The 26,821-nt window shown below is 44.7% G+C and overlaps 2 protein-coding genes across 5 annotated transcripts; one reads left to right on the top strand and one right to left on the bottom strand.

Annotated features, from left to right (window-relative positions):
- Positions 1–4,783: 4,783 nt before the first annotated feature.
- On the bottom strand, positions 4,784–23,902 carry MPHOSPH6 (M-phase phosphoprotein 6). 4 transcript variants are annotated; one of them, XM_059153529.1, is made up of 7 exons: positions 23,782–23,872; positions 19,203–19,310; positions 18,433–18,545; positions 13,574–13,713; positions 8,947–9,037; positions 5,898–5,992; positions 4,784–5,485 (listed from the first exon to the last, which is right to left on the bottom strand). In XM_059153529.1, exons 4-7 carry the CDS (start codon positions 13,645–13,647, stop codon positions 5,350–5,352), a joined length of 396 nt encoding a protein of 131 aa, XP_059009512.1. In that variant the 5' UTR covers positions 13,648–13,713; positions 18,433–18,545; positions 19,203–19,310; positions 23,782–23,872; the 3' UTR covers positions 4,784–5,349. The 4 variants fall into 4 exon arrangements, with proteins under 4 accessions (XP_059009512.1, XP_059009510.1, XP_059009509.1 ...); XM_059153527.1 differs by lacking the exon at positions 13,574–13,713; XM_059153526.1 differs by lacking the exons at positions 13,574–13,713; positions 19,203–19,310 and having other exon boundaries at positions 23,782–23,902.
- On the top strand, positions 23,901–26,590 carry LOC131818710 (uncharacterized). Its single transcript, XM_059153348.1, has 3 exons — positions 23,901–24,060; positions 24,199–24,744; positions 25,684–26,590. The coding sequence occupies exons 1-3, from the start codon at positions 23,901–23,903 to the stop codon at positions 25,821–25,823; spliced, it is 846 nt and encodes a 281-aa protein (XP_059009331.1). The 3' UTR covers positions 25,824–26,590.
- The last annotated feature ends 231 nt before the right edge of the window (positions 26,591–26,821 follow it).

Raw genomic sequence — 26,821 nt, 5'->3', positions numbered from 1 at the left:
CGTCCGCTTTGGGTGGTCTAGCTTGCTTCTCCAGTGAGGTAACTCAGAGCTTTAGCTCTGAAGACTGCCAACCTTTGGTTGCCATGGCCTTGAGAGGTATCATTCTCCCTGGATGTGGAGGCACCGGGGAGTGGGGGGGAGTCCCGTGAGTTCCTGGAGTACCATTCATACTCCTCTCCTTCCCCAGTCTTCAGCAGCAACCTTACAATCTTGTGGGCTAGTCCATGAGAGTCACTCCTGCTGGTAGTGACTCTTTCCTTTGCCTCTGGCCTTGGGCTATACTTAGGCTCTTTCCTTTGCCTTCTGGCCTTGGGCTATACTTAGGCTCTTTCCTTTGCCTTCTGGCCTTGGGCTATACTTTACCCTCCTTGTGATGGTGCTAGATGACATGCCTACACGGTGAGATGAGGTGACGAGAGGCACCTGTGGCGTAGCGTTGGGCTCCCCACAAGGTGGGTCATCTGCTTTTGCACTGCGGCTGACTACAGGTGTCTGAAGACGGGGTTGCTTCTGGGCCTCTAGGCTCACTTAAAAGGATTTGTTTTAGCAGTTGACGGAGTGTCGAAACAAAAGATCAGGTTAGATGCAGTGCTCCCAACTTGGAAAAGAGTTACTTTCAGATTCCTCAGGTTCAAGCTCAGCTCTTCCTAGGTCTCTTCTCGTGGAAGTTCAGCAAAGAAAGGGCTTTCCAGTTTTCCTCCTCCCTTGATCCGAGTTGGGATCATGCCCTGAGCCGAATGCAGAGGCTTAACTCACGGAGCCACCCAGGTGCCTCTCTTCCCTTCCTTTCTTAAGAACGAAAGAACATTTATCCTTCACTGAGGAAATGAAGAGTGAGTTTATATTAGAATTTTTATGCTCAGAGTTGGTTTAATATGAATTGGAGTTTCTGGAATAAGACAATACTAATTCTTATTTATTTATCTACTTATCTATCTATTTTTAGGTAGTCACCAAACTTGACACGGCACTCGAACTCACAACCCCCAAATGGGGCATTGCATGCTGTGCTGGTGGGAGTCAGCAGGCACGCCTAATTCTAACACTCGTAAGTATCTAAAGCCAATAAGCTTCCGGTTTGCATGATTCATAGTCATGAGAAAGCTCTTCGTAGCTTCCTAATTAGTACTTCTTCCCGCCTCTGAAATCACTGATGTCTATTTAATGACCTCGTTTTCTGTGATCTCTTCATTTGTGAGAAGCAAGCTCAGGGACACTTCAGGCATTTCTTAGTTTTGCTCTTCTGCTCTCAGGTATAAAGTTTAGAAATCCTTAATCTCTCATTTGAAAATTGCCAACAATTCATGAGTGCTGGAGGGTGTTTCGAAGCCCTCTGCTCTCACCCACCTGTTTCTGCGTCAACATGGGGATACGTGTTCCAACCTTTCTTTTTTGACTGAGGTGCCTCACCTGGTGGGACCTGCTAGATTCCTGCTGGAGGCCTTCAGGTGCTTCTGCCACTTTTGGTAGAAAAAATAGGAGCAACCTCAGAACTGTACACTTGACCAATTGCACTGTCATTTCTAAAAACCCACATGTCGACTTTCCAGAATCAAGGAGATCCAGGCCATAACCTGTTAGGAAATTCTTCTGAAGGCAGCTCTAATGTCACCACAGTCCTCAGTAGAGATGGGCCAGCCAGCAACCTAACATTCTGGCATGATTTTCTTCCTTGACATTTCTCTCCAGCAACATCTACATGGTAAGTTATCCCATTTGATGGATTTCTCCTGGCTAATTCGGAGAAACTTTTTTCCTCCTTTCAAATTTGGTCATCCAATTTACAAGGGGAGGGGTGGGGTGGGACAGTGAGGTGAATCACAGGTATTCAAGAAAAGCTTCTCGAACTGTCTAGCAGCCAGAGAAGCGCACATAACCGCTGAGATGCTGCACTGGTGCACCTGAGAGGGGCGAACGTTTTAAAGCTGGTATTTGTTATACATTGCTACAAGACAAACTACCCCCAAAACTTAGTGACTTCTTAATTGAACTTAAGATTCTTGGAATCTCTCCTGTAACAAAGAAGGTCTAGGAGACACACCGTCTTGATATCTCTGGACATCTCAAAACCAGAAAATGGTTTTACAGCTGTATCTTGACTTTGACGGCTTACTTCAAAATTTAACCCAAGGCTCAATTTTTTTTTTTTTTAAGATTTTATTTATTTATTTGACAGAGAGAGATCACAAGTAGGCAGAGAGGCAGGCAGAGAGAGAGAGAGGAGGAAGCCGACTCCCTGCTGAGCAGAGAGCCCAATACGGGACTCGATCCCAGGACCCTGAGATCATGAACTGAGCCGAAGGCAGCGGCTTAACCCACTGAGCCACCCAGGCACCCCCCAAGGCTCAATTTTATTGGGAATACTCCAGATTTGATCTCTAATTTTGAGAATCCTTTGGTTGCTAGGGAAGACCAGCCTGGCTCTCAACATTTCTCTAAACTGTGGTACATAACGAAATGGTTCCTTCTGTCATTTATCTCTGTTTTGTATTTTACCAGAGGCAGCCAGAAGCAGCCTTTGTCCCTTTTAAGGTGCTGCTGCCAAGTTCCCCAGCCAGATCTTACCAGACAGGACGACTCCTAGAATTCATTTCTGGGAAGAACTGGCCTTGGATGCTTTGTATCTCAATGTTTGACGGAAGTGAGTAGGATTTGGTACCTGGATTAAAGAAGGGAGCGAGTAGTTCATCATAGACTAAGGGTTTTATATTTAAGATCTCCTGCGGAAAATAGTGTATTCTACTTCATTGCTCTTGAGGCTTGAAGATTTTTGAGTTTGTGAATATATGCCTGCAGAAAGAATCATCCTGCAAAATCTTTGAGGAGTCTATTATGTTAGGCAGATTTTCAGAAGAGTCACTAAAAATGTTTATGTGGGATTGGGTAAATAGGAGAACATTTTTATTCAATTCACTACTATCTATGAAAACACCTATTTTTAACAAATCTCTGCATGAGGAATGTGGGGTTGGAACCAGACAGAGTGAGGCATGGTTCCTGCTTTCAAATTACATAATATTTTATAGAAGGATCTAAATGAGTATGTGATTATATATAGTTGTATCTCAAGTGAGCATTCAATAATTGCTTTTTCAATTTTTTTCTTGCTACCATAGATTCGTATGTACATTCTTTCTTAATACTGGATGGCTAATATTGAGAAAACCCTATTTAAAAAAATTAATCTTTTGTGTTGAACACTGATGGTTAATGTGAATTTAACTCATACCATTTATAAAAAGATTATAAAAAAGGAAATAATTTAAAATGTACTACAACAATACTGTGTATAGGTAGTACTGTAAGATTCCGAAAGATTGTTTAAAAAAAGGATAGTCTTATTTGGGGGCCAGGCTATGTTCTGCCTGTTTCACAATTCTATTCTTCTGCTTTCCTCTACAGGGCGACATCAGAGAGAGAGCATGGGCTTTGTCAGTAGATCTGGATTTGAACCCTGGGTCTAGCACGTAAAAGCTGTGTGGCATCGGGTAACCTACTGAAGGTCTCGGTAGCTCAGTTTCCTCATGTGTAAAGCAGAGTTGATACTCTACAGCCCCTGCCCGTAACACAGTGCCTGGCCAAGTGTAAGAACTCCGTGTTCGCTAAACAAACAAATGTCAGAACTGCCGCTGGCCCTTGGCTAACATTGAAGGGCAGATCCCCTCTGCAGGGCTGTCACAGTGGTGATTCATTTGGAGAATATTTACCAGATCTGCTTCTGCGTTGCTTTATTTTCCTCCAGGTAACATCTTGGTCCAACCATTGTCTGCTCTCTTCTACATTAAGTGCCAGATAGGGTCTCCCATGGCCAGGTATGGGTTTATGTTTTCTGCTCTTGATGGAGGTCAGGTCTTCTGATACTACTGAATCTAGAATCCGGATACCGTGGAATCCAGGTCTGTGGGCTGAACTGCAGATTCATTCCCATGTTGTTCTCCATTTTTACTTGTGGCCATCGCCATGAGGTTAAAAGAATGAGAGGCAGGAGCAGAGAGGTGTCAGGTTTGAGGACAGAATCCACTTGACACAGATGTTACACGCAAAGAAGTGACCGATCATCGGGAATAATGATTAGGGTAGAGGTCAGAGGGGGATGTGGGTGTGAAAGCCCGCTGTGAGTGGGAGAGAAGTCATGGTAAGTCGCAGTCTGCCAGTATTTGCAGATTACCCTTTCTATTACCTAAACCGTCTTGTTCGATCCCGCCGCACTTTTGCAACAATACAGGGCTACCCCTGCTACTCACGGGAAGGCAGAGGTTTTTCCTCATCCATACAAGGCTGTTGGAAGAGACACTAGCAGGAAATACTCAGATTAAATACGCCTTAGGGAAAACAGTGTGACTTTGTACCAGCACATCTGGGCACTCCTACTTCAGAATAAGTATCCTAAAACCCAGTGCATTTTCTTTCCTGGGGCTGGTAAAAACACAGGGCTCCAAGGAAAAGCAGCAAAATATGGAAAGAAACTCTAGGTTATACAAGCAAGCTGCTGGTTTGGAAAGTGGTGACTTCTCTGGGCAAATGATTTCTTTGTCCAAACAGAATTAAACAGGGTACATTTATATGGGTTACTGACTTTCACAGTGATTAAAGTAAGAAACTGATGATTGTTTTTAACCCATAAAAATGAATATCTTATGGTTCAATTTAACACATTATCATATTCTCAATTAATGACTGGCTTTTTAAAGTTAGCATTTGGATAAAAGTTTCAATACCGATTTAGACTTAAACTATTATTTGAAAGCATAAGAGAACAGAAAAAGTACACGAAAGCTTATTTATTACAGAACAATTTTTTATTAATAAAAGCCTTAAACAAAACCCCACAATTCCACAAACTAACAATGACCTGGCAGCATGCCAGTACTTTGGGCTGGAGTGGCACGTTTGCTCTTGATGAATTTACATATGATAAGTCCTCATGACATTTGATTCCAAAATATATGGATAAATTGGCTTGGCATGATTAGTAATTTAATGTAAAATATAAACATAAAGGCAACTTAAACACTGGTTTAATTTATGTATGTCAATTCAAGGTCAGTGACTAGAAAGATCTATTAAAAAAAAAACCTGTGGTCAAAAAGATCTTTAATTAGGAAGCAACCAACTACCTCTGTATATTTGAAGATCGAGGGCTAAAAATCCCATCCTGAGGAACACCATTAAGCAAAGGATGTATAACATCCACCACCTGTGTTTCAAAAATGGCATCTTTCCAAAATTGTCTACTTCTTTACAAATAAACATTATAGTATTAATAATTGTAGAGAAGCCATCAGAATGAGTTCCAAAACATGTTAACTCTCACGAAGCTTCCCTGAGCTCTGTCTCAAAGCATCTACTTTAATCCTGGGGCTTTAGAAACATCTTCTTTACTTTAACTGTTGGTTTTATGTGTCCATTTTCATCTTCTTCATAACTGGCACGGTCTCTTTTTTTGGCAAACTTTTTTCCAATTGTCCCCACCAAGGTCTCATATCTGTTAAGACAGTAAACGGCACAAGTTTAATTAAACAAAAAACAAGGGAGGAGTCAAGTCTTGTCGAGAATATCAAACCAAACAACATCGAAAAAGAAAAATCAAAATGATGATTAAAAGTAACTGATTGAAAACTTAAGAACTTTTCTATGAATGATTAAATTCTTCACCGTTTTGTTTTTGTACTATCCTAAATAAAGTGAGATATCTTAAAATATTTAGAAGCAGCACCGGACAAGAGCCCTCAACTGCCGGCCTCTGAAAGGTATGAACCCCTCCACCCAGCCAAATGTACAGAAAGCAGAAAGCCACCTTCCCAGTGGGCCACTCCACGGAAGACTGTGGAAGTGCCCATGGGAGAGCCAGTGAACGCTGGGTCCAGATTATAATGCGGTTCTGAGGTGACTGTTACCTTCTGGCCATTTCTTCATCTGACACATCGAGCTCCACTGCTTCATCTTCAACTTCTTCCACCTTGTTCTTAGCGTTCATCTGGAGCATTAATTTCTGAAAAATATGACAACGCTTTCAGGGCTGGAACAGGCTTATGAAAGAAACTGGTATCGGATGTATGTGAAGGTAGAGAAACAGAAGTTACAATGTATAGGAGTAACCGAAATTTATGAGGGGTTCTTTTTTAAAAAAAGTTTTTTTAAAGACCTTATTTATTTATTTGACAGAGAGAGATCACAAGTAGGCAGAGAGGCAGGCAGAGAGAGAGAGAGAAAGAGGAAAAGCAGGCTCCCCACTGAGCAGAGAGCCCGATGCGGGACTCAATCCCAGGGCCCTGAGATCATGACCTGAGCCGAAGGCAGAGGCTTAACCCACTGAGACACCCAGGTACCCCTCAAGTTGGTATCTTTCAAACCAGGTGTATATATACCTAACCCTTCTCCTGTTTTGTGACAGCTCAGATCTGCAAATCAAACAGTTCAAAACCTTTCCCCAGAGAAAACGTATTCAGTGTTACAGAGGAGCAGTCAGGGAAGCCATCTTCGAACAGGCTCCCACATCAGAATCCTTTTCCCCCCAGAGGAGACATACCCCGGAGTGCCTGCCTACCCCAACCCTAGTCTCCGGGCATCACACACTCATCATCTCTGCTTCCCCCTGACTCTCCCTTCAGCCCACTGCCTTCTTTCTCTTCCTAATCCAAAGCTTTAAGCAGGCTAAGCCACGGAAAATACCTATTATAACCAAACACTTTTAGTGTTGACTTGTATGAACAGGACACCTTAATTATCATATACCCTCGAAGAGGGGTGGGGGGAGAAAACCTATAATCTTTAAATAAACTCTGGCAATTAACTTGGTAAAAATTGTGATTCTATGGGAGAAGATATTTGCAAACAACATATCAGATAAAGGGCTCGTAACCAAAATCTATAAAGAGCTTAGCAAACTCAACACCCAAAGAACAAATAATCCAATCAAGAGATGGGCAGATGACACAAACAGACATTTCTGCAAAGAAGACATCCAGATGGCCAACAGACACAAGAAAAAGTGCTCCACACCACTCGGCATCGGGGAAATACAAATCAAAACCACAACGAGATACCACCTCACACTAGTCAGAATGGCTAAAATTAACGAGTCAGGAAATGACAGATGCTGGCGAGGATGCGGTGAAAGGGGAACCCTCCTACACTGTTGGTGAGAACGCAAGCTGGTGCAACCACTCTAGAAAACAGCATGGAGGTTCCTCAAAAAGCTGAAAATAGGGACACCTGGGTGGCTCAGTTGGTTAGGAGACTGCCATCAGCTCAGGTCATGATCTTGGAGTACCCAGATCGAGCCCTGAATCAGGCTCCCTGCTCGGCGGGAGTCTGCTTCTACCTCTGACCCTCCCCTTCTCATGCTCTCTCTCTCTCAAATAAATAAAGTCTTAAAAAAAAAAAAGAGTTGAAAATAGAGCTACCCTATGACCCAGCAATTGCACTACTGGTTATTTGCCATAAAGATACAAACGTGGTGATCCAAAGGGGCAGGTGCACCCAAATGTTTATAGCAGCAACATCCACAATAGCCAAACTATGGAAAGAACCTAGATGTCCATCAACAGATGAATGGATAAAGAAGAGGTGGTATACACACACACACACACACACACACACACACACAACGGAATACTATGCAGCCATCAAAAGAAATGAAATCTTGCCATTTGTGATGACGTGGATGGAACTAGAGGGTATCACGCTGAGCGAAACAAGTCAATTGGAGAAAGACAACTATCATATGACCTCCCTGATATGAGGAAGTGGAGATGCAACGTGGGGGGTTTGGGGGAATAGGAAAAGAATAAAGGAAACAAGACGGGATCCAGAGGGAGACAAACCATAAGAGAATCTTAATCTCACAAAACAAACTGAGGGTTGCCGGGGGAGGGGGTAGGGAGATGGTGGTGGGGTTATGGACATTGGGGAGGCTATGTGCTATGGTGAGTGCTGTGAAGTGTGTAAACCTGGCGATGCACAGACCTGTACCCATGGGGCTAATAATACATTATATGTCTATAAAAAAATTAAAGAATTATTAAAAAAAAAAAAAACAAACCCAAAACAAACTGTGATTCTCTACAGGCATCCTCAGAGAAGTGGTTTTCAACCAGGGGTAGTTTTGCGCACCAAGGGACCTTTGGCAATGTCTGGATATATTTCTGGTTGTCACACCTGGGGTGTGTGTGTGTGCGTGTGCACGCTACTGGTATGCAGTGGGCAGAGGCCAGGGATGCTGCTGAACATCTAAAAATGCACAGGGCAGCCTCAAAGAATTATCTGGCTCCAGAAGTCATTGGTGCCAGGCCTCACAAACCCTGGCTTCAAGTGTCAGTTATCAAACTAAGCTTTATATCATAAGGCTCCATTTCACTGGTGGAGTACCTGACGGGACAGCTTCTAGTACACACACCAAAATTCTAATAAATATTAAACGAAGGTCTGTGCTTTTCTACAAACCTGAACTGGGAGAATTCAAATCAATAGCTTAGAAGGTGAATATTTACTTTTCAAACAAACTTTTCTAAGAGGTTCATTTAAAAATCTATTTACAAGCCTGGATTAAAACCTGCCCATTAAAAAGTCAAATTGCTCCATTTTTAAGTAATATCCTTCCATTAGGAAAGATACATTTACAGGTGCCACAAAATAATTTTTCATAATAGCATCACATGCACAAAAGCCGGACGTCTCTGTGAAAGAGCGGAGCTGAAACTCTAGCACTCGCGGGGCGCTGTCTGGGAGCGTGTGCTGCTCCATGAAATCACCTCCTAACTCTCCCACAAAACGAGGCTGCAAAGGGCTGCAATTTCTTTAAATAGCTCCACCAGTATTTCAAGACTTGTTATTTTGTATATAATGAGAAGAAACGGTACCTGGTGGGAAAAAACCGAAACCCAATTATTAGCAGAAAGAATTCAATTGGAAAATTTTAAAACTTGAAGCAATTATATTTAATACCTCAACCTCAGGATTAAATCCTCTGAATGACATTCTTCCATAGAGAAGATCTTCACATAACAAGAAACTCTGTTCTTCTATTATGAAACACCTAAGTGGGAAAATAAACCTGTATTAATAGCATGTCTACACATAGCAAGGCACCACGAATAAAAGTCAACATTTCAAATGAAAAATCGATCTTACTTATGGTCTTTAGTGGAACTGAGTAAAAGTAAGGTAAGACTCAGAACAGAGGGGTCAAAATAAGAATTGATTATCTTGGCCAGCAAAGGCATTGGATGAGGAGAGCAGGAGTCTGCAGGCACAGTCTCCTCCAAATTACACATTTAATCTGCATAAATGCCTACACAAGGCAGAGACCTAGGCTATTTATAATAAATCTGGGTTTTTCTAATCTGAAGCAATTTTCTTGATGATTCCATGTCCCAGCCCCGCCCGCCACCTTATTAAATACTCTGAAACAGGAGTCCCAGGCAGCTTTAAGAGAGCGTATTAGCTGGAGCTCTTGGCTGTGGACGAGTGGGAGTTTACTGAAAGGACACCAGGATGGCAGAGTCACCGGGCAGGCTGGATGAGCAGGAATGGAAAACAGGCAGAAATAAGGGTAGCTAGGTCACTGACCCAAAACCAAAACTGTGAAAAAAAATCTACCCTAGTAAAAATGACATTGCACCGAGGGGGCTAAGCTCTGGACAGCAGACGGCACTGGGAGGGCAGTGGTGCCCCCGAAAGGGAATGCAGTTGTGACATTTTGGTCTCCAAAAGGAAGTCTCCTCTGAGTCACCAGTCTATTATCCCAGCCGTGGGGGAGTGTATGTGACTATAGCCTGAGAGCGCAGAACTAGCGGCCACAGAGCACAGGAGCGAAGGAAATAGCTGGTCTTTAGGGCTTCGTGGCAGAAAGCAGGCACTACTTCTTGCGTCAAGATTCACTCACTCACTCACTCAGCCAGCACTTTTTTAACCGAACTGTGTGCCAGGCAGTATTCTAGAAGCCACGAGTTAGAGTCTCTGCTCTCACAGAGGTCCCATTCTAGAGCGGTGCTGAATGATTCATGAAAGATTTGTATTTACAGTGAAAAAGAAGGAAGCATTTATTTCACTCGTGGCCGTAAAAAAGCAGCTGGAGCCCAACTGGCCTCCTACCTACGCCAATGATAAAGTAGGACTCAGTAGGAAACAATGAACATGTCAAAGCACAGAGATGTGGTGCCTGAAAAAAAAGAACCAAAGTAAGCTTTCTGACTGAAGGCACTGAATGCCTGCCTTCTGCCTGGAAGCGACTTTTAGACCATGGAGCGGGGAGTGGGGGCCCAAACCAAGCCCAGTCTCACTGAGCTGAAGAGACAAACACACTGAAGTTCGGGGCTGCCTGGGAGGCAGAAGTACATGGGTCAAGATACCACAGAGAGGGAGATACTTAAAGACATTCTGGGCCCTGCACGCATGGTCCCCTTGAATGTCTGGCTGAGTACTAGGTTGTCTGCGTGCAGGGCAAGTCCAACAGTGTTAGGGGAAAACAATTTCCAGAGGACAATTACCTGGTGCATTAGTTTCCCAGGGCTATTGGAAGAAATTACCACAACATTGGTGGGTAAAGTAAAAAAAAAATTATGTTCTCAATTCTGGAAGTCTACAGTCAGTTTCACTGGACCAAAATCAAGGTGTTGGCAGGGCCGTGCTCCCTCCAGAGGCTGAAGGAGAGAATTCACTCCTTGCTTCTGCAGACAACTCGGGAGTCCTGGGATTGGGACTGCATCACTCCAACCTCTGCTTCCATGGTCACACTGCCTTCTCTTATATCTCCCTTTTAGAAAGATCTATGTGATGGTATTTAGGGTCCACCCAGACAATCCAGAATTATCTCCCCATCTAAAGATCTTTAACTTAATTATGCCAGCAAAGTCGATTTTGCCATATAGACTAACACAGGTTCCAGCGACAAGGACCTGCATATTATTGGGGGACCATTTTCCAGCATCCCATACCTGAGAAAGAAAATGTATTCTAAAACTGTATGTTGAACAAATACAAGACCTTGCACAAGGGAGGGGAATGTCCGAGTTGTGTCTCTCCAGAATGGAGCAACCATGCTGAACCCCGTGGACACAGAGCAGAAAGCTCACACCTCAGGAGGACCGGGGTGGGGCGGGGGGAGGTCTCACAGAAGTCCAGGCTGTCAAACCTACACAAAATAGTGACCAAGCTGACTGGCATGTTAATGACCTGCCTGAGGGAAAATTCAACACTCCATTTAGGAAGACAACAAAATCCGGGCACTGAACAATGTAACACGTAATGTGAAACACACAGTAAAAAGTTGCTGGTCATGTAAGGTAGCAGGAAAATGTGATCCATACACAGAGGAAAAACAAATCAATAGAAAAAAAAGATGATGGCATTAATAGAAAAGGACCTTAAAACACTTACTATTTTTTTTTTTAGATGGGGTGGGGGGGGACAGAGGCAGAGAGGGGGAGAGGGAAAGAGAGAGAAACTTAAGCAGGCTCCAAGCCCAGGGGGGCTTGATTTCCCAAGCCTAAGATCATGACCTGAGTTGAAATCAAGAGTTGGGTGCCAGGAGTCTCTAAAAACAAAAACAGTTATTATAAATACGTTCAAGGACTTAAAGAAACACAGGAATGTAATGAAGATACAAACAGAGAACCTGAATTAAAATACGGAAACTATGAAAACTCACTAAGTAGAAACGTTAACAACAGAAAAAAACAACATCTGAAGAGAAAAATCAGAACAGTCCTTTTATCTATTAAAGAAACTGAATTCATTATTAAGAATTTTTCTAGAGAAAACTCTAGACCCAGATAGCTTCACTGGTGAAGTTTTTAAAATATCTATCTCTATCTATTTATTTATTTAAGGACTTTATTTATTTGACACAGAGAGAGACACCCCAAGAGAGAGAACACAAGCAGGGGCGGCGGGAGAGGGAGTAGCAGGCTTCCCACCGAGCAGGGAGCCAGATGCAGGGCTCCATCCCAGGATCATGACCCCAGCCGAAAGCAGCCACTTAACGACTGAGCCATCCAGGCTCCCCACTGGTGAATTAAAAAAAAAAAAAAAAAAAAGAATTATTTATTTCACTTGAGAGAGAGAAACAGAGATAGCAAAAGAGATAGCAAGAGAGAGCCTGAGTGGGGAAGAGAGAGAAGCTGGCTCCCCGCTGAGCAGGGCTCCACACAAGGCTAGATCACTGCACGCTGGGATCATCACCTGAGCTGAAGGCAGATCTTAAATGACTAAGCCAGCCAGGTGCCCTCTAATAAATAAAATCTTAAAAATAAATAAGTAAAATAAAAGAAGCATCTGCCTTTGGCTCAGGTCATGATGCCAGCATCCTGGGATCACAGCATTGGGCTCCTTGCTCAGGGGGGAGCCTGCTTCTCCCCCTGCTAGTGCACTCTGTCTCTCTTTCCCTCTCTGACAAATAAAATATTAAAAAAAAAAAAAGAAAGAAAGAAAGAAAGAAATAGGCCACAAACTAGGAGAACATATTCATAATATGTATATCTGTTAAAGGACCTGTGTTCAAAATATAAAGAACTCTTACCTATATAGAAGTATGTAAGTTTTATCGCAAGAAACAAAACAAAACCCTACAAACACTGAATTCTAGTTAATGATATGCATATCTGCAACTTACTCTGAAATACACTAAAAATAAAATGGATTGACAGATGTATAGAAGAATGGATAATTATGCAATATAAGACGCTAGAAAAAAAAGGAAGCATCTCATTTTTAAAAAGTCAACAGATTTGAATAGGGACTTCACAAAGGGAGATATAGAAATGCCAACAATAAGCACGTAGGAGTTCTTTAACATCATTAGTCACCAGGAAAAAGCAAATTAAAAATCATAATGAGGGGCACCTGGGTGGCTCAGTCCTTAAGCGTCTGCCTTTGGCTCAGGTCATGATCCCAGGGTCCTGGGATCAAGTCCCACATCAGGCTCCCTGCTCTACAGGAAGCCTGCTTCTCCCTCTCCCACTGCCCCTCCTTGTGTTCCCTCTCTGGTGCTTTCTCTCTCTCTCTCTCTGTCAAATAAGTAAATAAAGTCTTTTTAAAAAAATCATAATGAGATACCCTTAGAATGACAGAATAGATAAAATTAAAAAGGTAACACCAAACGCTGGAATGACATGGAAAAATGAGAATTATTCTATTTCCTTAGTGAATCTGTAATAAGACTGTGCAATCATTGTGGAAACCAATCTGAAAGTTTCTCATAAAGTTAACTCTATGCCAACCTTATGACCCAGCAATTCCACTTTTACCAAAGAGAAACTATAAGTGGAAAGAGTTAGGGGTCCCCCTGAAAAAGAAGGACAAAGCACAGCATGACACCAGAGAAGGTGTCATAGGCCCAGCTATTTTCTGGGAACTCTCTCTGCCTTTACTTGCTCACGCACAAACCAGCACAACTTCCTAGGAGGTCAGAATCACAGAGAAATGCAAAAACTTCAGAGGTTAAAGATTTTAAAGGAACAAAGAGAAAGCAAAAACTAACACTCTATCAGGCCAGTAAATAGCCTGACCAAATCAGAGACCATTAATCCCTGCTAAGATTCCCTGTGCGATTTCAAAAGTAAGCAAGGGGCACCTGGGTGGCTCAGTCGATGGGCATCTACCTTCAGCTCGGGTCATGGTCCTGGGGTGCTGGGATCCGTCCCACATGGGGCTCCCTGTTTAGCAGGAGCCTGCTTCTCCCACTCCTACTCCCCCTGTTTGTGTTCCCTCTCTCTGTCAAATAAATAAGCAAAATCTTAAAACAACAACAAAAAAAAACCAAAAACAAGCAACACCTTGCATCAGGAGCCCAAGACCCCGCCCCATACACGTGATATTAGCTTTCAGAGCACTCCCATTAGCCCCTTCCCCTGGAGGGACCTTTAAGGTGGCTTGGAGACACCCTTCTGAGGGTGGACGCCTCCACCCTCAGAGGACCACAAGCTTCATTAACATCACAGGATACATTTACACAGGCATTTTTTTTTTTTTTCCTTCACAGGCATATTTTTTAAGTATGCCCACAGGACCTCATGTCTGCCTTTACACGTGATGACAAAGCCCCCTCTTTCTGAATACTCATTCTAACCCTAAATAAAAGAAACCCACTCACCCTCACTTGAGGGAATCATGGCTTTGAAACTTATTTTCCATGATCTCTTTATCTGCTGCAAAAAGTTTCCTTTGTGTGACCACTCTACGGGTCTGTAGTCCTTACCTGTAACTCAGCAAGGAGTGAGCTCAAGTTAGTTCCGCTACAAAATGAAAACAGGATCTATCCAATTCATTCAAATTCTTTTTATCTAAAGAATTGGTCTTTGGTTGCTGTATGAAAAGTGGTCTAGACGGGCTTCTTGGGTAGATGACATCTGATCAGCCCAGATCAGAAAGCAACGAGGAACACAACATGAAGCCCGGGGAAGAAGACCAGTTAAACTGTGGGACCAGTTAAAGACCCTCAGAAGGGAGTGGAAGGGGCCCATCTGAGAAAGAGTGAGGAGGCCTCCATGACCGGGAAGGAGTGGCAAAAGGGAACACTGGTAAGAAGTCAAAGGTATTTTCATGGTGCCACTAAGGTGATGTCTTCTTCACTGTGCTGACAGTTACAGGGCAGGTGCAAAAGCAATTGCCAGTAAGAGCTCATCTCGGCATGAATGCAAGTAGGAACACCGCACTATGCTCGTAGTCACTGCTGGTTTTCAAAGTCTAAAAAAAGGGAAAGAAGCCAGTAAGAATGCTTTTGATGAAGCAGGAAAAAAGCTACTAATTTTCATTAATCTTGGTCCGTGATTACACTTCTCAAAAATATTCCACATGCAAAATGGTAAGTGCTTCTGCACAGCGAGGCATGATGGCCATCTTGAGGAAATGCACTTGTGTGACTGAGTTCTGAGTTGAACTAGCCACCTTCTTCATGGAACACTGTAACTATGGTTATTCAGACTTGGGTACTTGGCAGACGTTTTTCTGAAAATGAATCAAATGAACTTGTCACTTCAAAGGAACAACTGACAGTACTTGTTGCCAGATACAAAATTCAAGCTTTCGAGCAAAAATGAGAATTCTGAATAGCTTGTGTATGTCATCTTGGACTCGAGAGCTTCTCAATACTTAGAGGAGATTTTTCTGATGAAACCTACGGTAATATTAATGAATATGGTTTTTGATATCCTATAAGGAAATGAGTTAACATTTAGAAAATCTATACAACTCACTGAACTAATATTTTCCAAATGAGAAATGCATGATGTTATGAAATGATGCATGGATAAAAGATTTATTCCAAATGCAAGGTAGACTGACGATTATGAAAAATGTACTGACACCGTGAGATTCCACACTGCCGTTAAAGAAACTACAAGTTACCGGATTTGGAGTTGTGTAAAAACAATTATCTGAAAAGGTTATTATGATACTCGTCCCCTTTCAATTACATCTCCTGTGTAAGGGTGGATTTGTAAAAAATATTTTATTTATTTATTTGACAGACAGAGATCACAAGCAGGCAGAGAGGCAGGCAGAGAGAGGAGGAAGCAGGCTCCCCGCTGAGCAGAGAGCCTGATGCGGGACTCGATCCCAGGACCCTGAGATCAAGACCCGAGCCGAAGGCAGAGGTTTTAACTGGCTGAGCCACCCAGGCGCCCCAGGGTGGATATTCTGTACATGCCTCAACAACACATACAGCAGGCTGAGAGCAGAACTTGAGAGAACCTAGTCAGGAATGAACCCGACTTCTGTTAATGCCAGACACTAAAAGATGCACGGAAATGTAAGATAAAGCCATTCTTCTCATTAACATTTTTTGGTCTTGAGAAACAGTTATCTTTCCTTTTTTTTTTTTTTAAAGATTTTATTTATTTATTTGAAACAGAACAAGAGAGAGAGGGAAGGAGAGAGCAAGCACAAGCAGGGGGAGCAGCAGAGAGGGAGAAAGGCTCCCCACTGAGCAGGGGGCACAATGTGGGGCTGATTTGAATGATATACATGGAAGGGGTCCTTTGCAGTCTGGAACCAGGTTTCCTTCCTTTGGGATTACCTCAGGCTGGCTGTGCCCTCTTATGAAGGTAGCAGCTCTTGTAAGACGTCTTCCGATTCAGTCACCCCCACCTCCCCTCGATCGTCTGGGCCTGGAGAGGAAACTACTCCCACCACACAAGCTACGGGGTATGCACCATCCCGGGTGGTTTCCCTGCGCCCTACTCTGTCATGCTCTCAAATCACTTCTTCTTCTCCTGCCAACAACTTACCTAATATACACATCTATACACGAACAGGCACTGAATGGTGGCAAAGATTTCTTATTCACTGCTAGGGGCTGATTGCTTGTATCCCCCACACAAGATACGTATGTTGAAGTATTAACCTTCAGAAATGATCGTATCAGGAGATGAGGCCTTTGGGAAGTGGCTGAAGTCATGAGGGTTGGGCCCTCCTAAATGGGCATAGCACCTTGCAAAGGAGACGCCACAGAATCCCCTAGACCTCCGGCATCTGGGTGGCATGGCCGGTTAAGCCTCTGACTCTTGGTTTTGCCTGAGGCTGTGATCTTGGCATCACGGAGATCGAGCCCTGAGTCAGCTCCATGCTTAGCATGGACTCTGCTCAGACTCTCTCCCCCTCTGCCCCTAACACCCCCCCCCCCAACCCTGCTCTCTCTCTCTCTCAAATAGTAAATAAATAAACTTATTTATTTGAATAAAAAAGAAAAAGAAAAGAAACCCTTAGCTCCTTTCACTGGGTGAGGACACAGTGAGAAGGTGCCAGCTATGAACCGGGGAGACAGCCATCACCAAAGCACTTCGGTAGTCCCTTGATTTTGGATTTCCAACCTCCAGAACTATGAGAAATAAATTTCTGTTCTTCTTCTTTTTTTTTAATAGCTATTATTTATTTTTATTTGTCAGAGAGAGAGGAAGAGAGCGCACGCACAAGGAGGGGGAGTGGCAGGCAGAGAGAGAAGCAGTCTACCCGTGGAGCAAGAAGTCTGATGCGGGATTCGAATCCAGGACCCCAGGATCAGACCCTGAACCAAAGGTAGAGGTTTAACCAACTGAGCCACCCAGATGTCCCTCTGTTCTTTACAAGCTACCAAGTCTGTGGTATTTTGTTTTAGCAGCCCAAAAGGATGGAGACATTTGTCCCCTAGGAAAGGAATCTAAAGGTCATTTTTCTGGGAATATGTTATGTTTGGGGAAAAATACTAAAAACAAGATAGAAACTATCCTGCCTCTCGATAAGTAAAAAAAGAAAAAAAAAGTCTGGAGTACTTTGTGCAAGTTCAGTCAAGGGATAAAATAAACTTATAGGTCTTTACTAGTAATGGCCCCTTCCTAACCACCTGCCCCCAAATCCACACCGTCTCTGGCATTGTCTTCCCCTTCCTCATGGCCATCTTGCTTCCTCTGAGAAGCAGCAGAGAAAAGCAAACAGAGAAAACAAAGTACTTTCCTTCCAGAAAAGACCCAGAGAAGGTCAGCCAAATGAACAAGGGAATACAACATGTTAAAAAAAAAAAAAAAAAATTAGGTACAAAAAGAAAAAACATAAATGTGCCTGAATAAACAGTATCTTCCAACATGTGAGAAAGTTTAAATAATACCACAAAGTTTAAATACCACAGAGCTCACTAAGGCAAGAAAAGCACCAAAGAGAAAGGAGGAGAGCTTTAAGAAGAATTTAGATAAAAATCAATCGGTGATAAGAATCTACCACTTCTTTATGCAAAATTATTTTGGAGCACCGACCACGCTTAAGGGTGGAAGAGGAATGGTCTAGTATGGTATCCCAGCATTAGGCACGACCAGGTGGCTGACTCTGGGCAAGTTACTCTCTCAAGCTTCAGATTCCTCAGGTATAAAATGGCTGGAATGACAGTAGCCAGTTCCTAAGTCTGCTCTGAGGATTAAATAATTAAGAGATTTAAACTGCTGAGCTCAGTTCTTGGCACATGCTATAGACTCAATAAATGTCAGCTAAGATGATTGGTATTAAAAGCAGTAAAAATTAAAAAAAAAAGAAAGAAAGAAAGAAAAAGAAAAGAAACACACCCCTAACTCTTAACTTGCTTTTAAGAAGCTCAGCCTAACGAAGAACTCTATTATTCAAACAAAACTGGAGAGGCCTAAAGTACACACCTTCCAACTTAATCCTCAAACTTAATGTGACAGGGAGCACACCCAGATTCTCATAAAATGCTCCCCAGTTATTACCAGAGACGAGCGGCTAGATACCTTTACAATATAAAAAAAGAACAGTGATGATGGCCAGTAAAAATGTATCAATCCAAGTAGAACTTATACAGATTAATAATTTTAGAAAACTATTTGCAAAGTTAATTCAAGAAACCGAACAGATACCATTTTATAAGATTTGTGCCGCTGGAATGAATCCCATTTACAGGGATTTCCCTCTGAAGACCCAAAGCATCATTAATATAATTTCCAATTAACTTACTCTTTTTCTTTAAGCTCTGGCAAATCCAAATACCAATGCTCTTCGCTAATGATTTTCTTTTCTTCCTCTTCTAGTTGTTTCTTGGTCTCCAAGTCCAGGCCCCTTTGCATGAACTGTCAAAACAAAACCAAACCAGTGTCAGCAGCTAGTTTTCTCGACGTAGTTTTGAGAAAAACTCAAATAACTTTATTCCTCCACATGCTTTCCGTCATTTCTCCAGGAATACCATCTCAGTGGGGAGGGTGCAGCCCCCGGAACCAAGGCAGCTTAGCTCTGCCTTGACAATGTCACACCAGACTAGCAGGGAAGCCTTCTGGAGCACACAAAGAAGTAATGTGGACTGCCTTCAGAAGACTTTGGAAAGATCTTTCCTGTACTTTAGCTCGTCTATTTTAATAAAAACAAACAGTAAAAATACTGCATTCAGTTAGTAGCTCATCAATATTTCAGTTTTACACAGTAATCTGTGGGAAAGGGCTAAGACAAAAGACACAGATCAGGCCAGGCAGGTGGACCTGGAAAGTGAGAGGAGCAGAAAGCAGGGGCAGAGACTCCATACTTTCCGAATCCCTCAATGACCCGCCGGAGCCCGCTGGTCTCTGCACCTGCTGATCTTGGTCTGGAATGCCTTTTCTCGTGCTCCTCCACCTGGACAACTCCTAGCTCTTCTGATATATGGGAAAAACTACTCCATCTCTGACACCTGCAAGCCAAATTGGCATTTCTCTCCTAGATCCTTCCTATGACATCTTCAAACAGTCTCACCGCACCTTAATGTTTTGAGCATCTGTCTCTTCTGAAGACCTTGAGGGCAGGGACTCTGTCTAGATGATCTGCTTCCTCAGTTTCAGCATGATGAATGATATGTAGTAAGGGGTCTGTAAAGACAGACAGAAGCAAAGCTGTATCCATAAGCCTGCTCTTCGTGAATATTTGTCCCCTGAAAGGCTGACCACCTCTACGGCTGCTCTTTATTCTAAAGTGTACAGAAGCTCAATTCGAAATAGGCCAGTAGAAAATGGGCAGTCCAGCTGCTAGCCTCTTCCCTCCAGAAAGAGTATTTCTTCAGGGGACCAGTGAACACAGCAAAATGATAAAGTATTAATAAGAGAAAAAAATAAATTCAGAAAACATCTAGGAGGCATCCTATGTAACTTAACTTTGGAAGTTAAGCCCAGAATTCCACTAGTTTCCAATTATCCCTCTTTCTTTCCCTTGTCCAAGCTCTATACTACTTTTCCCTCCATTCCAACCCTTCCAAAAACACAAGCGTTTTTCGGCACAAGGGCTTCACCAACAAGGATGAAACAGAATGACAAAACTTGAAGAAATTTGCAAACAAAATACAGTGATAATATCCAGTTCTGATGAGGAACTGGTGAGATTGGATCACTCATATATTGCTGGTGGGAATATAAAACAGTATGACCTCTGTAGAAAGCAGCTTGACATTTTCTTATCCAACTAAATATGCCCTTACCATACAACCCAGTAATCATCCTCTTGGACCATCTATCTCCGAGAAATGAAAACTTATGTTCACTCAAAAACTCATACAGGTATAGTCACAGCAGCTCTATTTGTTAATAGCCAAGCACGGAAAACAACCAAAATACTCTTCAGCAGGGGGATGGTTCAGTCCTACGATAGTTCCAGAGCATGGAATACTAGTCAGCAAAAAAAAAAAAAAGGAAAGAGCTATTGATACTCAGCAACTTAGATGGAGCTCAAGTGAATTATGCTGAGTGAAAAAAAGGCCAGTCTCAAAAGGTTACATATTGTACAATTCCATTTACAGAAAATCTTTAAAATAACAAAATTACAGGAATGGAGAACAGATTTCCCAGAGGTTAAGGACAGCAGAAAAGACTTGGTGTGGCTACAAATGCAGAGGCTGAGGAAACCCCATGGTGATGGAACAGTTTTAGATCTTGAAAGAGGTGGTAGTTACAAAAATCTGTACATGATAAGCTGTATAGAAAGATCACACACACATACATACACACACGCACGAGTAAAATAGTGACATAAAATGGCGGCTATGTGCATTTCCTGGCTTTGCGCCGCACTCTAGTGATAAGAGAGAGGGAATATAGAGCGCATAGGAAGCCCTGTACATTTTTTGCAACTTCCTATAAATCCATCATTATTTTAAATAAATGTAAAGGAAATGTTTGCACTCTACCTCAAGTCTTCTGTAGTCTTCACCCTTTTCCCTGTGTCTCTATCCTCACCCAGGAAAGAACTGGCAGTTTCTGGAATGCATATCCTGTAGTTCCCAATCCTTCTGCCTCTACTACTCAACATCATGTGTCCGTTTTCTGCCTGGCAAATATCCACTTGTAAAGGCTCAGAGCACATGTCCTTTGGGCCTTCCCGGACTGTTGTCTGGTCAAGCTCTTCACAGACCTGTTCCCATAAAAGAACATCTTTCCCTGCATCTAAGAGTCTTATAAGCACTGGCTTATTATTCAGTATGCTGCTTCTGTGTCTCCCAAAAGACAGAGATCCTGAAATAGCAGGTCATGTCTCTTGTCCATCTTTTATTACTAGCAGTCAGGCTGCAGGTGGCATACGGGAGTTCAATAAAGGTTCTCTGAGGGACACCCGGGGGGCTCAGAGAGTTAAGCATCTGCCTTCAGCTCAGGTCAGCCAGCGTCAGGCTCCCTGCTTAAGGGAGAGCCTGCTTCTCCCTCTCTCTCCACTGCTCCCCCTGCTTATGCATTCTCGCTCTTTCTCTGTCAAATAATAAATAAATAAATAATCTTAAAATAAAATAAAATAAAGGTTCTCTGAATGTAAATCCAGACCTGAGGTCTTATTCTCCCAGACTCTCATTCTTGGATGGTTCTCTTTAAACCCAGATGCCTCATTTCGTAACTTATATTCTTGGAGACACAACTCACCAATCCTACCCACCTGCCTTTTTATCTCCTATTTTTAGTCAAGTAGATATTATCTAAGGCATACAAAATAGCTATATATGTGTGTATGTGTGCGCACATGCGTGTGTGTATTCTTTACACACAGAAAGGCTAGAGCACCCTGTGAATATGAATCAAGCGACTCCAAACTTAGGTAGCAATCCCATTCTCCTGACTCTAGAGCATTTAAGAACTCTCTCTTAAAGCTCAGTGATTTGGCTTTCCTCACAAGTGAGAGCCTACAGCAGGTTTCACAAATTACAGTCCTTAGGCTGGACATCAATTATTGTCAATAAAGTCTTATTGGAGCAAAGATATGCTCATTTGGTTCTGAGGTACAATGGCAGAGGTGAGTAGGTACAACAGTGGTTGTCCGGCCCGCCAGCCTGAAGTATTTGTTATCTGTCCCCCTTACAGAGAAAGTTTACTAACTCGTGTCTTAAGACGCTCAAAGAGCTATACGCACAAATATGCCCTCTCTGCAGTCATTGCATCACACTGGCAGAAATGCTTCCTACATCCTTCAGGTGCCGCTTCCCAGCAGGGTCACCGTCCAGACCCCAACAGGTGACCAAGTCAGAGGACTTCGGGTACACTTGAAAACAAATGTATCAGTATCAAATCCTCAGCTCTTTCACTCTTGCTCTATACTGAGCTCTGGCTGAACAGCTACAGGGGATACAGCAACCTCCTGCAACCGCTCCGTTCGTTCTCACAGGACACTGCGAGACTCCTCTGTCTGTACATATACTAACTCCTGCTATCCCACCAATAAGTTCTTTCTCATCCATGACTGAAGCTACGAACCCAACGAGAAAAACTGTGTAATTTTCCCCCCCTCTCCTTTGCTTTCAAAGTCCTGCTGAGTCTTCCCCCCACTGGGGTAGGGGCTGAGACTTTTTTTGAAGGTAACTTCTTTCTTAACTCTTGAGTCAGATCTTTGGTCCGAGTCCTAGCTAACCACTCAGCACATCTTCATCTGATGTGCCGGCTTCGCCAACCCACTCTACTTCTCTGATTACAAACCGTTGAGTCCAAAGAAGACTCTGTTCAGTAAAAATTCAAATTTGCTCCTATGTATGAAAGAAGTACTTTAAGAAACCTCAAGTTATATGACTTACCCTCCCTCCCTCACCCTGTTTCCCCCTAGTTACACCCTGGCTCAACTCCAAATCTGGCACGTGCAACATGTGCTCTCCAATCTTTCCAAACGTTATGCCTTGCTTCCTTTTTTTCTGGAAATTCCCCTCTAAACATGATATCTAACACCGTGCTGTAGTGTTTAGTGACAAGCAGTACAGAACAGCAGTTAAGGACTGGGGCTCTGGAGCCAGACTGCCTGAGTTTGGTTCTGTCTACGCTACAGGTTAGATTGTGCAACTTTGGGCAAGTTACCTTCTTGCCTGTTTCAGTGCTTCGGCTGGAAGGCTGGTGTAAGAACTTATCTGCCTCCCAGTTATCAGGCGGGTACCAGGGCTGATATAGGCAAAGCACTTAGAACAGCTGTCTGGCACAGAGCAGAAACTGTAAACGTTTGCTATTATTATTACTATTCAAGTTTGTAAGGCCTGGTTGTTTCCCCTGTTTTAAGATCCTGTGTTCTCTTTTAAATCTACCCTTGTCTTTTTTGTTGTTGTTTGTGTCCCCCACTTTAAAATTATTTGTTAAATTGATTCAATTTCGAATCTAAAAACCAATTTTGCTTGAAGTCGATGACATTCACCATAACTGTTCTATCTAATTCGATTCCCCCCGACCTTGCGATCCGATCATCAGAACTTCTAGTTTGGGCTTTCTGACTGCAATCTCGTCCTCTGTCAGGTCTTTCTTTCACCAATGTATTCTCCAGGGGAGTTAAAGTAACTTTGAAAACGAAGAAGGAGAGCTGAGACGCGGTGACCCGTGCTCCATCGCTTCCAAGAGAAAAAAAAAAATCCTTCATCTAGCTTAAAATCCCTCACATGTTGTGGCCACTGGCTACTTTTCCACTTTTTGCTCCCTGCCTTCCAGACATACTGAATTACCTTTAGTTCTTGGAAATCCCAAGGGTTTCTTGAGCTTTGACTCAGACTCGGCGGCGCCCACTCTCCCGGCTACCCTTCAATCTCTACTTCCCGCAGGAGCCAAGTCAGGCCCCGGGAGCACGGCGCTCCGAGCGCCACCGCACGCGGTGCCACGGCATCCCGCTTGCTTTCGTGTCTCTCTTTCCTATCCCACCGCAGGGTTTATGAGGGAATCTGCCGGATTTATAACCCAGTTCCCAGTGCCCGAGGCAAAGCAAGCGCTAAGTGAATGAATGAACGTCCGAGCTGGAGGCCCTCCGTGGCTTCCCTGGTGCCCCCGCGCGTCTGCCGCCAAGGCCCCGGCCAGGTCCTGAAGCCCAAGTACCCTTGCTGCCCGGCCCGCCTCCCTGGTGTCCCCGCACCTTCATGCGCAGCAGGTTCTTGGACAATTTCGTCTTGCGCTCGGCCGCCATATTGGCTCCCGCTCCGAGCCGCGCACCGCCACCAGCCCCCGCTGCGCACGCGCACTGCTGCGTGCGTCATGGCGTCGTGTCACGCAACTCACGTCGCCCCGCCCCGTGCCCTCCTAACCCCCCCGCCCCGGGTCGCTCGCGCTTTCGCGCGTCCCCTGAAGTCCGCGCGTCGCGGGAGCGCTCGCCTCACGGAGGAGCTCGGGGTAAGGACACGGCCGCCCACGCAGGGCTGAGAGCGACTTGACGTGGGGAGGGAAACGGCTAAAGACGCCTCCGTGGGAGGAGGCCCGAGTTCTGGCCCCTAGGAGCGGCCGGTGGCGAGTGTCGTCGCGCGTCGCCGGCCGGGTCGAGCCGCTGAGACCTGAGATGCTCGCCCCACTGTCCCGGCTGGACCGCGTCTGCCACGCGTTTGCATCGCGCACGGCGGCCTTCCCGGGCCCCGCACCGCGGCCCGCGTCACCGTTCCTCTCAGGCTGAGGACACTGACGCTGGGGAAGGCTGCGGCGGGGGCCGGGGAGTCGGAGGCGGGGGGCGGGCGGACCCAGGCAGTCCGGGCTCGGGAAGTGCGGCGGAAGCCCCTGCTGCAGTCGCCCTCGCCTCGGTGCGGGAGCGCTCGGAGGAACGGCGCGGGACGGGCTCGCGGGCGGAGAACGGGCGGCCGCGCGTCCCGGAGGACCGGGAGGACAGGAGCCTGCGTGCTGCGCGGCCCACCCGAGGACGCGGTCCCCACGGTTCGCAGGACAGCCCCGGGCCGGACGCCCCACGCGTGGTCTCGGCGCCGGCTGCCTCGCCTGCGCGGTTTTACCTACACCTCCTTACAGCTGCGGACGCCGTGGTGTTGTCATCGTGCCCTTAGGGACCCTGAGGCCTTGGGAGGGAGGTTAAGGCACTTCACCTGCGTTTACACAGCTGGTAAGTGTGAGAGCCCGGAGGCCGGAAACTTGGTGGACAAACACACACACACACACACACACACTTGGTGGAGAAACACACACACACACACACAACCAAACCAGACGGTGGCCTTGGCCTGGCAGGTTTTCCCCGTGGAGTCCGTGAAGTCACACACACACACACACACACACCAGACGGTGGCCCTGGTTTTCCCCGTGGAGTCCGTGCAGGTTTTCACACACACACACACACACACACACACACACACACCAGACGGTGGCCCTGGCCTGGCAGGTTTTCCCCGTGGAGTCCGTGAAGTCACACACACACACACACACACACACACACACACCAGACGGTGGCCCTGGTTTTCCCCGTGGAGTCCGTGCAGGTTTTCACACACACACACACACACCAGACGGTGGCCCTGGCCTGGCAAGTTTTCCCCGTGGAGTCCGTGAAGTCATTGTGATACGGTAAGTGGTTGGAGGAGCTCATTCACAGCTGCGTGTGAGGCAGTGGGCTGCGGCCGAGCCCAAAGACGCGCGACCTGCCTTTCCTGCAGCTGACCTCACTGGCCAGTGCCAGGGAAGAAGAAAAGGGATGATGTGATAGAGTGACTCCTAGGGTTACTTTGGGTAAGGTCCAGGCTGGCTCCTGTCCCCACGATAGTGCTCGCTAGCGCTTAAAAGTTGAGAAAAACCTCTTCCACGAAGAGCTGGAGACCGGGTGTTCTGAGAAGAAGGGAGAGCGACCGGAAGGCTCTGGGATGAGAGCAAGACAAGAGTTGTCATCATTTTCCCAAGTGGGGACAGTAGAGGTCCTCATGTTTGGGTTGAATCGTGTCCCTCCAAAATTCATCAGAGTTTTGTTGTGGAATGTGACCGTATTTGCAGGTAGGGCCCTTAAAGAAGGCAATAAGTTAAAACAAGGCCCTTAGTGTAGGTCCTCTTCCAGTCCGCTGGTGTCTGTGTAAGAAGAAGTTGGACACACACAGACCCCATGGTTGCATGCATCCAGAGGGAACACTGCGAGGACATAGAAGGTGGCCATCTGCACACAACGAGAGTGGCCTCAGAAGAAATCAGTTCTGCTGACACCCTGAGCTTGAACTTCCCGCCTCCAGAGCTGTGAAAATAAAGTTTTGTTTAAGCTGCCCAGTCTGTACTGTCTCGTTATGGTAGCCTGAGCGAGCTAGCATACCACGTCATTAGTGACAGATAGCAATTACGGTAATAAGAGGCCTGTAAGGAAAGTATGGGGTTCATGAGAGGATATAGCAAAGGCACCTAAACCTTTCTGGCCTGGAAAACGGAGGGACTCTTAAAAGTGTTGACATTGTAGTTGAGATCTGAAAGGGGACGATCTAGCCTGGGGAATAGCCTTCCAATCAATCTTCGTTTTGTGCTACCATCACTCTCATACATACATGGGACGCATTTGTAGGAGTTCTGACCATTCTCCGTCTTGTCCATGTTTCCTTAGTGGCCTCTCTTGGGGTTCTAGGTTCCAGGACCCCTGGAGATGAATGTACATGCCTTGGAAATGCCAACAAAAGCTGGGATGAGGAGAGGCTTGTTTTGTCCTCCCATGACTTGGTTAGAGATAATGTAGTTTCCCCTTCTTGACACAGGTGCTGCCATAAGGTAACTAAAGTTTAGCTGTCAGGTGTGTGCGAGCCCTTTGAGGTGTGTTTGAACCCTTTGATCTCAGTACAGTGCCCTTTTGCATGTTTCTTACCTTTATGAAATCTGTACATTAAGGTCTGGATTTTTCAGAGAATAACTGTGCAGCTGCTGTGACTTGTTCTCTGCCCAATCCCTGTTGTCAGTAAGTTACCCTGAATAAAACTCTTTGTAAACTGTGTGGAGTGACCTGCTTCATTTTCTAGTCTTAAAGTGCCTTCTCAATGTGGGGGATACTTCATTGTCTGTGCTTTACTTTCTAACATTTCAACCTACAAAATTGAAATTTTGTACCTACTAAACAGTAATTCCCCATTTCTTCCTTCTCTGTAACTACCATTCTATTTTTTTATCTCTGAATTTGACTTCTGTTTAGAATTTTGAAAGATGTTCTGTGGGAGCAGATGTGA

Source organism: Mustela lutreola, chromosome 16 (assembly GCF_030435805.1).
Source record: "Mustela lutreola isolate mMusLut2 chromosome 16, mMusLut2.pri, whole genome shotgun sequence".
In the NCBI taxonomy this organism is placed as follows: domain Eukaryota; kingdom Metazoa; phylum Chordata; class Mammalia; order Carnivora; family Mustelidae; genus Mustela; species Mustela lutreola.
The sequence above is the reverse complement of the archived record's forward strand: the minus strand, read 5'-3'. Positions and strand labels throughout refer to the sequence as shown.

Bases quoted from the DNA above. Each gene is read 5' to 3' on its own strand.
- MPHOSPH6 (XM_059153526.1), bottom strand. From the start codon at position 23,832: ATGGCGGCCGAGCGCAAGACGAAATTGTCCAAGAACCTGCTGCGCATG. The intron at 18,546-23,781 runs GTGCGGGGACAC...TTGTTTTGACAG, and splicing joins AGAACCTGCTGCGCATGAAG to TTCATGCAAAGGGGCCTGGA. The intron at 5,486-5,897 runs GTAACAGTCACC...CTGTCTTAACAG, and splicing joins GATGAAGAAATGGCCAGAAG to ATATGAGACCTTGGTGGGGA.
- LOC131818710 (XM_059153348.1), top strand. From the start codon at position 23,901: ATGGCGTCGTGTCACGCAACTCACGTCGCCCCGCCCCGTGCCCTCCTA. The intron at 24,061-24,198 runs GCTGAGAGCGAC...CTGAGACCTGAG, and splicing joins GACACGGCCGCCCACGCAGG to ATGCTCGCCCCACTGTCCCG. The intron at 24,745-25,683 runs GTAAGTGTGAGA...GTCCTCTTCCAG, and splicing joins CACCTGCGTTTACACAGCTG to TCCGCTGGTGTCTGTGTAAG.